At 38.6% G+C, this 15,672-nt stretch overlaps 1 protein-coding gene across 1 annotated transcript in view; it reads right to left on the bottom strand.

Annotated features, from left to right (window-relative positions):
* Positions 1-377: 377 nt before the first annotated feature.
* The window catches only part of Nuf2 (NUF2 component of NDC80 kinetochore complex), a 41,253-nt gene continuing 25,958 nt past the window's right edge, over positions 378-15,672 (bottom strand). Inside the window, exons 10-14 of the mRNA XM_008848221.2 lie at positions 13,089-13,226; positions 10,061-10,201; positions 8,967-9,142; positions 8,013-8,148; positions 378-870 (exon numbers count right to left, since the gene is read on the bottom strand). Coding sequence (XP_008846443.1) covers positions 736-870; positions 8,013-8,148; positions 8,967-9,142; positions 10,061-10,201; positions 13,089-13,226 — 726 coding nt within the window. The 3' untranslated portion in view covers positions 378-735. The remainder of the gene's footprint in view (positions 871-8,012; positions 8,149-8,966; positions 9,143-10,060; positions 10,202-13,088; positions 13,227-15,672) is intronic.

Raw genomic sequence — 15,672 nt, 5'->3', positions numbered from 1 at the left:
ATGAAGAGCTACAGGCTATCAATGGGTATTAGGGGAGGGGGAATCAGTTTCCTTCAGGGACTAGATCCTGAGAGGTTATCTAATCTCAGATGGACAGCCCTAAATACAGGTACACAAGAGTGACACAAAATGGATTCAATGTATTATATACACACACATATATGTATATTAATAAATGTATATATGTAACAATAATAAAGAGGCTGATAAGAAATTGAGAGGCAGTGGGGGGCATGGGAGGAGTTGGATGGGGCCTGGGAGGGGTGGAAATAATGCAACGGCAATACTCAAATATCAAATTCTCAAAAATAAAAAAATTAAATTCTGCATTAACAAAGTAACAGCTACAATACTAACAGAAAAATACTAACACATACTTCAAAGGAAACTATCTGTTTTATTCCAACCAGCACATATAAAAATGACAGAGACATAAAAAGCTGTACAAGTTATTTTAATTACAAGGAAAGTGTACAAAAATGGGCATGCTGGGGTCTGGGGCTGTAGCATAGCGTAGGGTGCTTGCCTATCATGCACAAGGCCCTAGGTTCTCTCCCTAGTACCACAAGGAAAAAACAAAAAGCACATCATCATAAAAATGACCACTAATGAGATGTGTGAAACCTAAGGAATGCAATGTCATCTGATGTTTCTGGTCCTCTGTTAGCTTCAGTAGAACTCCCCCAAACGGAAACGAAGAACAGAAAGTCACTTCCTGAAAAATGCAGCTGGGCGTCAGGATGACGTTCTGAGCATCCTCTGCTTCAGCTCGGCTGTCTTCTCCTCTATCCTAGCATAACACTCTTCGGCCGCCTTCTCAATGCCTTCGTGGTATTTCTCCAAAGCAGTTTTCAAGTTTACAAATATTTCCTAAGGAACAAATAAAAAAGAATCACTCCATGCCACAGTGCATTCTAAAACCACATTAGAGGCATTCCAGTGCTTTCATTCACAGTGTCAGTGAATGTTTAAAGCCTAAGTTGTTATGTACATACACGGCTATGAGGTGTGTGTACCTACTCTCATTAAAATTGACTCAAAAAATCTCTGCTATTTAGAAAGCACAAATCAGAACACGTCACAGTGGCCATTATTTTAGCACAGTAAGAACAAACATTTTAGGGCTGGGGGCATAACTCATCAGTATAGCAGTTACCTCAAATGCAAGGTTCAACCCATCACTGAAAACAAAAACACAAAACAAAGACAGAAACAAAAACAAACAACCCTCTCCTCCACAAAAAAATATTTACAGTTACTAAGAAGAAAGGTTTTACTATGGTGCTTTCTATATTAAACACGGGAGCTTTCTATATTAAACATACCTAGGTCATTTTGGAACACTGCAACCTTTGCAACTGACCCTCATCATTTAAGGCATGTACACAGACTTAAGCAATCTATAGGTAGGTCTGAACATTGCAATACCTTGAGCCGTTTTAGTAAGCTGATCAGGTATTTCTACCATAAGCAATAATGAGTTTTCACATAAATCTATAGTGGACGTGCTAAGAATTAAAATAAAATGAGCAGAGCAGTTTTTATAGATCGAATAAAGTAAGAGACAAATGCAATTTTGATCCTCTTTTATTATTCATTTCCCTTAAAAAATTCTCAAGGCAGCATAGAATAGACAGTGACGTTCTGCAAAATTACAGGACGTGCTCCCTACTGAGATAACACTGCAGCACTATCCCGAAGGTGGGGCACTGGTCCTGATTTTAACCCTCTCTCCCACTAAATTCTCCTAAATCCTAGTTTAGCTGGCATTTATCTATATTTTAATTCTAGTGTAGATATTGGCTATTTTTGAATAAATTACACATACTACTCTTCCAGATTAAGCATAGTCACAGAGAGATCGATATATTGACGACTAAAACACCCTCCAGAAAGCCAAACACAATTCTTCAATTCTAATACAAATCCAAAGTGTTTAGATTTCTAAAATCTAAGCAGGTATCAAATTAATACACCTATGAACCATTAAGAAATGAAACACAGTTTTCTCAAATTTTTTAAGAAAAGTAAGGAGAATTAGCTACTGGCTCAAGTAAGTGCTATTTTAAACAATCAGCCATTCGCTGCTGTAGAGCAACTGAAGTTCCTAGTTCTACTGGGGTATGCATTTCTTCACACTACAAAGAAAGCTGAATAAATTAGGCAGAAAGATCTAATTCTTGAGACTATCAAAAGGAAGAAAGGCTAAATAAAGAAATACTGTCTGTAAATATGAGTGGCAGCTGATCACTTCAACATACCCAAAGCAACACTTTTCTTGAGAGAACAAATAAACTTTCAGGGAGGAGTCAGTCACATAGAGCCACAGTGATGGAGCAGGGGAGTCAGTTCCAGCAGTACCAGCAGTACACCCAGCAGTACACCCAGCAGTACACCCAGCAGTATGCCCAGGAATACGCCCAGGAGTACGTCCAGGAGTACGCCCAGCAGAAGCAAACAAACACCTTAAGTTCTAAGCCAGCCCTCATGAGATGTTCAGTGGTGACAGGTCAGAGCCTCCTCAAATACTACATATTTTAGAATTTTCAATTAAATTCTACATACATGTAGAAATTTATAAGACTGGTACACAAAAATTCACACATAAATAAGTCTTACTGTGAAGTTAAATATTTGAAAATCAAAGCATAGGGCTGGAGATATAGTATGACACCGCCCCCCCACACACACACAGAGTAAAATCAATGTCTAGCTCCATGCTGTTCAATGTGTTAATCACTAATCATATATTGCTATTTAAATTTAATAGAATTTAAATTGAATTTGAAACTCAGTCCCTTAGTTGCACAGACACTGGCTCAACTGCCACAGTGCCGAGCGGCTACAGAACTGAGCCACACAGAATGTGGCTGCAGCCGTGTTGATGGGGCAGTGCTCGTCTGCTCATCTCATTTTTGAAATCAGAGAAATTTAAAATTGTACAAAATCCATGGATCTTTATACACAATATCACTACTGATCCCACAGGTATTTTAATCCATTTATCAAATATGTTGGGTATTCTTCATAAAGACCCTTGGAACAACCCAACAGTACAAAGGAGACTGAAACCATGCTTTCTACTCGAAGGGATCTATAGCCAGACCAGACTGCATAATGGGAGCTAGAAATACAACTAGAATGATGAGGAACTAACTTCTATTACAATTACAATTCTATTTATTATAATTTTCATTGTAATAAATTCATTTATAAATAGCCGCATGGTGCTTCTTGGAAGCACAAGATCCAGAGTATTTGGAAGAGACTAAACACTTCACAATAAATGTACCCCTTTCTAGTTCCTGTCATCTACACACACTCACTCAAAGACAGAAACATAAAACTTACAATATGTGGTCTTTGTCTTTCTAGGCCTGCATCACCATACTTAATATAGTATTTTCCACTAACATCTATTTTCTTGCAAATTTCATTTTCTTTATGGCTAAATAACAACCCATTGTGTATACACAGTACATTTTTTATTATTCATTACTCTACTGATGGACATCCAGGCTGATTCTATTTCTTTGCTATTGTGAGTAGAGGAACAATGAACATGGATGAGCAGGCATCTTTGAAAGACAGTAGAGAGTTCTTTGTGTATACCCAGGAATGGCACAGCTGGGTCAAAGAGCTCCCTGTTTAGCCTTTCTGAGAAGCCGGCACACAGATTTCCACAGTGGTTTCCATAGTTGGTTCCTACCAGCAGTGAATTAAGGTTCTTTAGGCTGGTGAGATGGCTCAGAGGGTAAAAGTGCTTGCCATGCAGGCCTAGTGACCTGAACTTGATCCCCAGAACCCACTAACAGTGGAAGGAGCGAACCAACTTCACAAAACTATTCTCTGAGCTCAAGCATGTGCTATGGAGCTAGTGTGCACATGCATGCACACGTATAAATAACACTTATGCACAGAACATTTTAAAGGTTCCTTTCCCTCTCACTCTTACCAGCATTTGGTTCTTCTAAAAAATTTTTTATTTTTATGAGTGTTTTGCCTGCATGTGGGCACCATGTATATGTGATACCAGAATCGGGTGTTAGATCCCCTGGAACTGGAGTTACAGACAGTTGATAGCCTCCATGTAGGTCCTGTGAATCAACTCCGGGTCCTCTTCAAGAGCAGCCAGTGCTCTTAACCACTGAGCCATCTCTCCAGCCCCTCTCATTTATTTTTTTAATGAAAGCCATTCTGACTGGAGTGAAACAGAATTTCAAAGTTTTATTTTACATTTTCCTGATGGCTAAAGATATTGAACATTAAAACTATTTATTGGCCATTTGTATTTCTTCTTTTGAGAACTCTTTGGCCTAGTTCTTGTTTAGATTTCTGAGTTCTTTGTATTTCTAATATTAAACTTCTGTCAGATGTACAGTTGGCAAAAGTTTCCTCACATTCTGTAGTCTCTATTCAATGAATGGTTTCCTTGGCTGTACAGAAGCCTTTTAGTTTCATGATGCCACATTTGTGATTGGCTTTATTTAGCAACTACAATCCTAATCAGAAAGTCCTTATCAGACTGTGTGTAGTGGCACAAACTTTTAGTCCCAGAGGCATAGGCAGGTGGACGTCTGTGAGATCAAGGCCAGGCCTTGAGTTCCAGGCCAGCTGGGACTATAGGCAAACAGTGTCACAAACAAACAAACAAACAAACAAAAAACCCCACAAGCAAACCTAAATGCCAAATCCAAACAGAAACCCCTTATGTATATTTTGAAGGGTTTTACTATTTTTCCTCTAGCGGGTTCAGGATTTTAGTCCCCTGTTAAGGTATTTGATCCATTTGGAGTTCATTTTTCTGTAAGGGGAGAGATAGGGATCTAGTTTCACTCTTCTATGGTGCCATTTATTAAAGAGGATGTCTTTTCTCCAATGGGCACTTTAGCATCTTTGTTAAAAATCAGCTGGCTGCAGCTGCATGGCCTTATGTCTGGATCTTCTGTTTTGTTCTACTGATCTGTCTGTTTCTGTGACAGCCCCACGCTGTTTTCGTTCCTATGGCTCTGTGGTATACTATGAAATCAGGTGTAATTTCCAATGAACATTAAGTGATGGAAATGATTAGTTTACCTAAAAACTGAAAGTCTCGGAGACAGCAATCCTTCCCTCCTTCTTTCCTCCCTCCCTCCCTCCCTCCCTTCATTCCAATTTAACTCCCCAGTAAAATGGATCTTGACCCCTAGTAGATACTTAGGCTATCTGTTAAAAGTAGCTTAGCCATTTGTTAAAACAGTGACTGAAAAATGTTGGCAATTTATTCATTATGAGTGAATCTATAAACTGCAGGAAAATAGGGAGGCCCCGATTTAAACAAGAAAGTACACTACCAAAGAGTGACATTTTAGCAAGATATATTTGGTACTACTTAGCATTCAGTGAGGATTTAAAGCAGCAGAATCAGAATCAAGGAAGCAAATTAGCATTTGCTGCAATTTATGACACTTACAAATTATGTGATAAATGTGTGAATAAAAAGGGCCAGCTATGAATAAGGAAAACGAAACCATGAAGTAAACTTCGTGAGTACGATGGTTGGGATTATCTCCACCAAGTCCAAATTTCAACTCCTTTCAACATACAATGCCATAGAGAAATAGGGAAAAAAAAATGTTATAAGAAGTTTGTGAAAAAGTTGAATGAAAGATTAACTGGAGGAGGGAAAGGAGAATGGCAAGAAGAGGATGGAGTATGGGGTGATTTATGCTGTTTTTGTTGTGAGTTTCCAGAACAGGAGACAGCTCTAAAAGCTATCCAAATAAAAGTAGTAACAGAAGCCAGAATAGGAAGAAGGACCCATGTAAGGAATATTTAAAGAGGAAAGAGCACAGCAGGAACAGGACACAGCAGACCTGCCTGGGAACAGTTTGGATCTTCACGTCCTTTTTCCTTTTCATGGAAGATGATTATGAAATGAACTAGAGTTTTGGTCAATAATGTTATGCAGTTCTGGAGAAGAGAGAAAGGCAGCAAAGAGTCCAGTTCTACTCAGAGCTCTAATGTTGGAGAAAAAGGCATGCTCGTCAAATTTGCAGGTGACACCAAACAATGAGAAACAATTAGTGTGACAAGAGTTAAACTGATTTTGGTATTTTGTAGTAAATCTAATTAAGCCTAAAAGAAGTAACAAAAGATTCATCCAAAAGTAATAATTTCATTAAAATATGGTGCAAAAAAAGACTTTGCAGAACTGTATGTGGGAAAGGTGATGTGGTCTTTTAATTGATCTTAAATTCAACTCAAACAGAAGGCTACTGCTCCAAGCCAGCCCCCATTAGGCTTCGCCAACAACAGAGCACTGTGAGGCTCTACATTGTAAAGAAATTTCGGAAGGAGGAAACACAGGTGATAAAGAGGATAGTAACACATTTGAAAATTTGGCTACATAAAGATGGCTGGACAACTGAGGCTAATAGACCCAAATGAGAGAAGACCGAAAGGAGTCGTGGTCATTATCTTCAAGTATCCGCTGTGTTACTAAGTACAAGATGCCATAGATTGCTCCAGAGGGAAGATCTGGGTCCACTAGAGTAGACGTTGTGAATTTCAAGTTCAAAATGAGAAATATCATTTCAACAAGTCTAGCTGTAGCAGAGTAGCCTTCATGCTGAGCTCCATCCCACTGAAAACAACTACAATTAAATACAGCCTATCAGTGGCTCTCAAAAGGTCCCTACGCCCCATTCTAGAGATAAGCAGACAGTTCAGTGAAGGGGCAGGACAAAGAAAAGTGGTTTGCAAAAACCAGGCCTCATTGCTGAGACTCTAATATTCAGTGTATTTGGGAAGGGACTTGCTCATTTCAAAATTCCTCATTGAATTCTAAACCCAGTTTTAAGACATTGTGCTAGATGAACTTTCAGTGTTGTAAGTATTCATGGCAAGCATACCACACTAAAGGCCATTCCAGGCATGGTTCCACATGCCATGCTAAGGTTTAACAAACAATACATGATTGGTATTGTAAAGAAATTTCAAGTACTGCTGGTGAGACACACACACAAAACTAATATAAGTAGCTTAGGGATCTTTTGTGGCTAACAAAGATATTTCAAATTTGAGTTAGTAGTTACTAATGTGTTAATAACCTAATTCATTAACTATACCTAGACCATGTGATAGGACATAAAAATTTAATTTATTTAAGAAAGTATGACTAAACATCTCCTAAAATTTTTCTTTTAGTATTAGGAATCTTTGTCAACTGTGTGTGGATGGTGGAAGATTGTGACAGCATGTGTTTAAGTAGTTATCAGATACTAGAGTGTTTCAGAAACCTTAGTTAGTCTAAGGTGTCAAGGACAGCAAGACAGAGAAGATGAGAAAGGAGCCGGGGCTTTGAATACAGCGCTATGGCTATGCTCAGGGACTTCCAGTAAGACAGTTTGGTTAACTATCGTGGTGGAATCATCTTGAACATAAAGTAATTTATACAATTTTAGATAATCAAGATAAAGGTTTCAAGCACCTCATAACCCAAAGGGAAAAATCTAAGCTTGCTTCTTCCCAGTTACAGTTTGAGACCCTTATCAGAAATAAAAAAAAAGCAGCAAGTTTTTCGAGATAGTAATTAAAATGAGGATCCAAGTCCATTCACCTACGGATTTCAGAACCTTTACGGAAAAACTACTTCTATGCCAAAGAATGATGCTTGGCCACATGCTTAGGTCTGGAAGACACATAAAGCAAATTATTCAAGGACAACAGGACAGATGCTATAAATGGAAATAAAAATTAAGGACCTATGGAGTCAATTTCCACTCCAGAGAACTCAAAAAATTATCATAAAGTGACATAATTTGGTGGGGTTTTTTGTTTTTGTGGTCTGAGAGAGGGTCTCCCTATAGCCCCAGCTGACCTGGAACTCACTATGTAAATCAGGCTGGCCTCTAACTCACAGCGGTCTGCCTGCCTCTGCCTCCTGAATGCTGGGACTAAAGGTGTGCGCCACCACGCCCTGCCAACATAATTGAAACCCATGACATTAATTTTCTACAACACTCACTCACCTGAGACTTCAGTTTCTCCCTTTCAGCAGCATCTTTTAGTTGCTGGATTCCAAATTTAATTTTTTGGATTTCTTGATTAATTGAGGTTACTTGCTCACAGACAGCACCTCTTTTTTCTTGAACTTTATTGCAGTCTCTGAAAGGAAATATAGACAGCTGATATAACTTCTCTTAAACACTAAAAAATTTTCCAAAGTGATCACGTGTCAACCTAGAATTCCTCAAGACACAAAAGCAAACAGATGAAAACCAGAGTGTGGTGCACCAGACAGTTACAGCACAGTGCACAGCAAGCGATTCCATTCTAGAGCTAGTCTTTTTGTTTTCTTATTTGTGGTGCTGGAGATCAAAGCCAGAGCCCTGCACATGCCAGACAAGTGCTCTGCTACTAAGCTACACTTCCAGCCCTTAGAACCTATTCTTTAAAATGAAAGCTTCCAGTGACAGTTCCTCAGTGCCTACACCTACACACTGATAGTGGGGATCGGATTAGAAGACTTCTGCAAGTTTAGCAACAAATACAAAATCCTCAGGTTCTGTCTTCTCATCTGTATGAGGGCATACAAAGAAAAGATTCAGACAGGCCCTAATGCCTGCTTAAGGACTAAAAGAATCAGAACCTGGACACATACTCTAGTAACACTCTTTTCTCTAATGCAACTCTAGACAACTATGTCTCAAGTGCACTGAAATAAACAGTAGTGCCAGAACCCCTTTAAGGAATAATATACAGGAACTGGAATTGTGGCACCCCAAAAAGAAACAGAAAAAAAGAAAAGAAACAAAACAAAAAAACCTACAACTAGAAGTTTCTTATTTCTAAATACAGAGAGAATTTGAAGTTTCATAACTCTTCTGTTTAGTCACTATAATTTGAAAATATAGTAGCTTTGGAATCTTACTGGTTTTTCCTAATCAGGTCCTAATGTACTAAAAATGAAATTAAGTTCGTACTCAATTACTGTTCGTTTGTACTGCTTAACATCCTCATGTTTCTTATTTATTTTGAACTGTGTTGTGGCAAGCTTTTCCTTCTTCACAATCATCAGTCTTTTGAATGAATTTTCTTCAGTCTTCAATTTTTTCAGCTCTGATGAATCACTTTCAATCTGGTCCTCCAAGTTCAGACTCTATTTTAATAAGAATACTTAAAAGTCAATACACTTAACAAGATTTATAAGCAAAATGAAAGGGTATTTTCTAGGGTAAGCTATAAAAAATAAAATCTTGAAATGGAATACAATTCTAAAGTCCCCGAAAGCTCAACAGAACAATGTAGAGTGAGGAGGAGGAGAAGGAACCTCACCACCAAAGGGGCGCTTCCTCAAGTCAGTCTACCAGCCAGTACCGTAGGAGAGGGACAGGCAAGCAACAAGCAAAAGGCTAGAGCCGAGGGCAGCGTCTGAACTGAAGTAACAGGAAGGACGAGGAAAAGGCAGACCTCAGAAACAAAGCAGATCTGTCTCCTGCCTCCAGATGGCAACTAAGGGTACGTAGTAGGAAAAACCACAGGCAATCTCACCTTCCAGCCTCGTAACTTCCCGCAAAAGAACTTTTAGTGAAGAATGTAATGTTAGTGACCTGGAGTGGTCTGCTTAAGATGTGGAAAAAGGATTTTTTAAGCATCTAGCCCAAGGAAACCCAAAAGACAAAGCTAGCTCTCACTGTGCAGGGTAGAGACTGTGATAAACTTTACATTTCTATATACCATAGGCACAGTGTTGGGAAGCAAACTAGACTTTGTACATACTGATGACATAAGATCATATCTGTTAGAACAGGTTTACACATCCATTATTACTTTCCAAAATATACATGGCCATGTGCTACGCTGACTTATAATTCATTTTATCTGAAGATTAAAATAGGTCTTGATATTACTACATTTACGATGAAATGTATATTTTTCCAGCATACACTGCTACATCTATTACGCTATAAAATAATCCACTTTTTCTTTAGGAAAATAGTAACAAAAAGTGAAAATAAATCCAAAGAACAACAAGTAAATACATAACAAAGATATTAAAACACCACACAATACAAACCTCTTTTAAGATACTGCTCAACTTTTCTCTGTCATCTGCAAGGTCCTGTGTTTTTTTCTGATATAACTGCATCTCCAGCTGGCAGGAAGGCAGGCAGTCAACTGAATCTCTATAGATCTCATACTTCTCCATCACTTCTTGCTTTGAAAAAAAAACAGAGACCACAGTTTGATATTCTCTTTGATGACTGCAACATCAATTTGTTTGCACTTTAATAATTTCTGCATTCAGTACTGAAAACTTAGGAGCATAGAACAGTTAAGTTTCTAGGTTGGTAACAAAGCTACTACTGACACCCGTCCAAGCACATGTATCATGCTTTTTAATTGCCAAATGTCTCGAACAAAGGAAGCTGAGACCGCTTTACCGAATGACCATTCACTGCTACCTTCAAAAGTTATTCAGGATGCCATCAGACAGAACTCATTTTGGCTGGGATATGGCTTACTCAGAAAATGCTTGTCTAGCATGTTCAAAGCCTACCACCAAAGGAAAAAAAACAACAAAAAACAAAACAAAAAACTCCAAACAATCCAAAAGTTTACCCTGTTTATTTTCAAACTATTTGTGATTACCACAGGGCAATCACATTATCTATTTATAATCTTTCTGTTTAAATTTTAACTATTATCAACATCTGACTCTTTAAAAAGATAAACTCCTCTTTTAAAATTATGAAATGAAGCCAGGCGTGGTGGCACACCCTTTTAATCCCAGTACTCTGGAGGCAGAGGAAAGTGGATCTCTGTGAGATAGAGGCCAGCCTGGTCTCTAAAGCTAGTTACAGGCCAGCTGGGGCTATTGGGAGTCCCTGCCTCAAAAAAATAAAAAACCCACTACCACCACCAACAAAATGACAAAATGAACATATATTTCCTATGACCACATAACAACACAAAGACATCTTTCTTCTCACTAACCCACTCCTTGCCTTATCTTATTAACCAGCTGTATTTCTCCTCAGAAAACACCTAAACATATCGCTCAGTTTTCTGATGCCCTTTCTTACTAGTTTATAGTCTGCATATAATAGCTCTAATGCCTTCATATACACATATACATAAATACGTTTGAGTAAGTCTTTTCTACCTAGGTTTTAGGTTTCCAATGTTAAGTTTAAAAACATTTAGTCTACCCTCAGGAGGCTGAGGCAGGAAGATCCTGAGTTCCAGGTCAGCCTGGGCTACAAAACCAAACTGTATCTGGAAAATAGGGGAAGTTCTATTACTGTTAAAGACTATATAAATATTGTTCTAAATGTGTTAAAATTCCAAAATGTCTAATTCACGTAAGGATTTCTTTTAATAAATGGCCTGTCTCCATTTTCTTCTAGAAAAAAGAGCCTACTGATCTAGAATTATTCTTTATCTTGAGTGGTGTGGGGGGCTGAGGATCAGACTCAGGGCCTTGCCATGTTAAGCAGCTGCTTTATTACTGAGCTATATCCCAATCCCTCAAAACTGTTTTTAAATAAGCCATCCATTCTCCATAAATTCCCAAATCTATTTCTGGTCTCTTGTTTCTATTCTGGCGACTTTTTTTTCTATTCTCAGTGACAACTTTTATTATAAAACATAACCTGGGTAATAAAACTAGAATTTCTTAATAATGTTTTAAAAATTTGCTTCAAAAGTTCAAAAGTAAAACATGCTGCCAGGTGTGGTGGCACACGCCTTTGGGAGGCAGAGGCAGGTGGATCTCTGTGAGTTCGAGGCCAGCCTGGTTGACATAACGGGTTCCAGGTCAGCTGGGGCTACAGGGAAACCCTGTCTCTAAAAGACCAAAAAAAGCGAAACATGCCAAACTGCTTTGAATTCTGTCCCATTTCACTTCAATTCTGCTCTCAAAGCAGCCCATGGCCTTACACGCCACTCTTCTGCCTTGAACGCTTAGATGTTGCACAAATTTCTACTCTTCCCTGTCTTGCCTGATTCCTACAAACCAAAATTGCATTCTCATTTTGTTATTTCAAAGCAACTGCTGCTGTTCTTTTTATTGCTACTTTTAAAAATGATTTAACTTTTTACAGCAGTTTTACCTTCATAGCTGTTGTAGTTTCTCCATTGCTGTGACGAAACACTCTGACCACTACCAACTTGGGGAGGAAAGGGTTTATTTTATCTTATATCTCCTGGGTCACAGTTCATCCAGGAGCCCAAGGTAGGAGCTCAGGGCAGGAACCTGGAGACAGGAGCTGGAGCACAGGCCATGGAGGAACGCTGCTTACTGACTTGTTCCTCTGGCCTTTGCTCAACCTGCTTTCATATACAACATAGGTCTACCTACCCAAGGGTGGCACCACCCACAGTGGACTGGGCCCTCCCATATCACTCAATAATGAAGAAGATGCTCCACAGACATGGCCACAGGCCAGTCCAATAGAGGCAAGTCACCAAATGAGGCTCCCTCTACCCAGGTGTGTCAAGGTGACACTAAAGCTATCCAGGACAGTAGCAAAATTGATCAGGAGGTACAAAAATTTCTCATGTGTGCCCTGTGCTTACTACATATGTATACTCTATACAATTTCATAGCACACATTTTAATTTTTAGCTATATAATTCCTTGTAAAATCGGTTAACACCTTTGTCTCCCACAATTAAGTAATTAGATCTCACAAGGGCATAGCATTTCTGTTTGATCTTCCAGAGAAAAGGCTCAGAACTTTGCACTATAATTAGACAAATGTCTTAAAGTTGTATTTCTTTCCCCTATACCCTACACAAGTTGAGACAAGATCAAAAAAATTAAAGACAGCCAGGCATGGTGGCACACACCTGGAGGCAGGAAGATCTCTGCAAGACCCAGGCCCTCCTGGTCTATAAAGTGAATTTCAGGCCAGCTGGGGCTACATAGGGAGACCCTGTCTCAATCAATCAATCAATCAATCAATCAATCAATCAATCAATCAATCAATCAATCAATCAAATAAGTATAGATAATTCAGAAAGCAGAAAATGAACATATGATTAATCAAGCATGTGATTTTCAAAGAACAGAAAAGCATTAAAATAAAAAGCAAACTCACCCTGGAATTTTTGAGCTTCTGGACTGTATCTTTCATTTTTTCTTTGAAATTCTTTACCTTCTCTGGAGAATCTACAATTTTGGTTTTCAGAGTGTCTTGAACTTCTTTCAAAGAAACCACTGACAATTTTAGTTCATTCTGTTGAAAAACATTTTAATTAATCAGGTAGAATGATAAAATTGGTTACTTACTGTTCTAATAATAGAAAACTTAGGCTCATGTTTGCTGTACTGGAGGCTGAATTATGAACACAACACTAGCCTGGTTAATTGCCCATTTGTCTACAGGACAGAGATAACTCTTCACATGACTTTTATGCCCGCAGTGGCACTTCTGTGATCAGTATGGGCCTCTGAAAACACCAAAGCATCCTATTCCTGCTGAATTTCTACTCAGTCTTGAAAAATCTGCTCCTATTTCCTCTACATCCTTCACATAAACAACCCAAGCATTGTACATGCAACACTGAAATTATGCATTGTGTTTCCATGTTAAGCAAGTGACCTGGCTAGAGTTATAAAAGGTTTCATTTATTCCTCTAGTACCCAAAGTAATAGCCCCTAAAGGTGTGTATGTAATGTCAAGGAAGAAGAGGAAGATGTTATCTCTAGGTAGATGGGCCGAGAAAAGGAGGTCTTTCACATTTGAGAATGCTGTCTATGTATGTGATTTTTAAAGTATATTATGACAAATATATTATTGCATGGCTTATATAATTTGTCTATACATTTTATAAAACTGTTACTATGTTTATTTCATAAATGCATGGGTATAAGTGCATCCACGTCATCCTATGTCCTAGGAATAGAAACAGAATCCTCTCAAGAGCAGTCAGTGTTCTTAACAGCTGAGCCATCTCTCCAGGTACTTTTTTTTTTTTTAATTTAGAAAAAAGTTCTTGGGTCAGTGAGATGGCTCAGTGGGCAAGGGCACTTGCTGCTAACACTGATGACCAGTTCTCCTTCTTACATGGTAGGAGGGAACCAATTTGTGAAAGTAGTTCTCTGGCATTCACGAGTGTGCTGTGGCGTGCGTGTGTGCATACGTACACACATGCGCGAGCACACACACACAAAAGTTCAATAAAAATATACATTGGAAAAAAACCCCAAAACCCAAAACAAAAGAAACAAATCAATGGGTTGTATACTTAAAATGAGTACATTTGATGGTATATAATGTATAAACCTTAGTGAACCTGGTTTTAAAAATAGAACAGGAAGCCGGGCGTGGTGATGCACACCTGCCTTTAGTCCCAGCACTTGGGGAGGGGCAGGGGCAGGCGGATCTTTGTGAGTTCAAGGCCAGCCTGGTCTACATAGTGAGTTCCAGGACAGCTGGGGCTACAAGGAGAAAAAAAAAAAAAAAAAAAAAAAAAAAAAAAAGAACAGGAAACATCAGTAAATAAGAACGGCTCTTACTTTTCAGTCAGCTAACACAGCAGCCAAAACTAAATGTTTGAAGTAATGCATTTCTGTTATTTCTGTATATTCTGTTAATTAATTCATAGGAGTTCAGCAAGACCCCACATCTACTTAACACTTTACAAAATTAGAGATCATTCTCCTTACAAAGCCATTCACTTTTCATCATTTTCCTTTCCTTTCTAAAAGGTCTAAACTTGATATTATTTATTTTGTTTTGAGCCAATTTTAAATGAGACAGAAATCAATGAACAACTAAGCTGAGCCGTGGCTGGCACCAGGCAGATAAAAGCACTTGCAATGAAAAGAATGGTGCTTGCAGGCCAGGGCAGGGTTGTGTGGGTCTGTAAGCCCAGCACCTGGGAGGCAGCAGCACTAGGATCATGAGTCCAGGACAGTCTGAGCTGCAACCAGAAAGAATAACAGAAAAATAGGTGACATCCAATACCAAAGTAAAGTTCAGGGTGATCTAAAGTACAAGCATTACATTTACAGTACAATTACAATTACAGGAAGACAGACTGGCAAGATGGCTCAGCAGGTAAAGGCATTGCCCTGCAAGCCTGATCGTGATCCCCAGAACCCATAGTGGAAGGAGAAAACCAACCCCCAAAAGTTGTCCTCTGACCTCCACATGTACCAGGGCAGACATGTGCCTGCACTCATGCACACATCATATGTGCCCACACATACACAAAATAATTTAAAAATTGTAACCAAATACTTTAAAAAGATCTACAATACAGTACATATAATGTCCAAGCGTATTCAGTCATTAATATTAGAAGTACCTACTTGAAACTCCCCCAAACTACTTTTTACTATATTATTTTTTTCTGATTTATTTTTATTTTATGAGTGTTATGCCTGCATGTGTGTAAGTGCACCTGTGCCACGCAGTGCCTATGGAGGACAGAAGAGGGTGTCAGATACCCCGGAACTGGAGTTTTAGGTAGTTGTTAGCTACCATGTGGATGCAGGGAATTGAACCTGGGTCTTCTGCAAGAGCAGTAAGTGCTCTTAAAAATCTCTCCAGCCCTATTTTTACTATATTGTTAAGTTTGTGGTGGGACAGGTTTGAAACTTCTTGAATGTAATATCGTTTGCATAAAATTAGATATACAAATATTAGAAAATAATCTATGATTATATATGTTATA

Source organism: Nannospalax galili, unplaced genomic scaffold, assembly GCF_000622305.1.
Source record: "Nannospalax galili isolate Female #2095 unplaced genomic scaffold, S.galili_v1.0 scaffold383, whole genome shotgun sequence".
NCBI classification, from domain to species: Eukaryota; Metazoa; Chordata; class Mammalia; order Rodentia; family Spalacidae; genus Nannospalax; species Nannospalax galili.
This window is presented reverse-complemented; position numbering and strand designations above follow the sequence as displayed.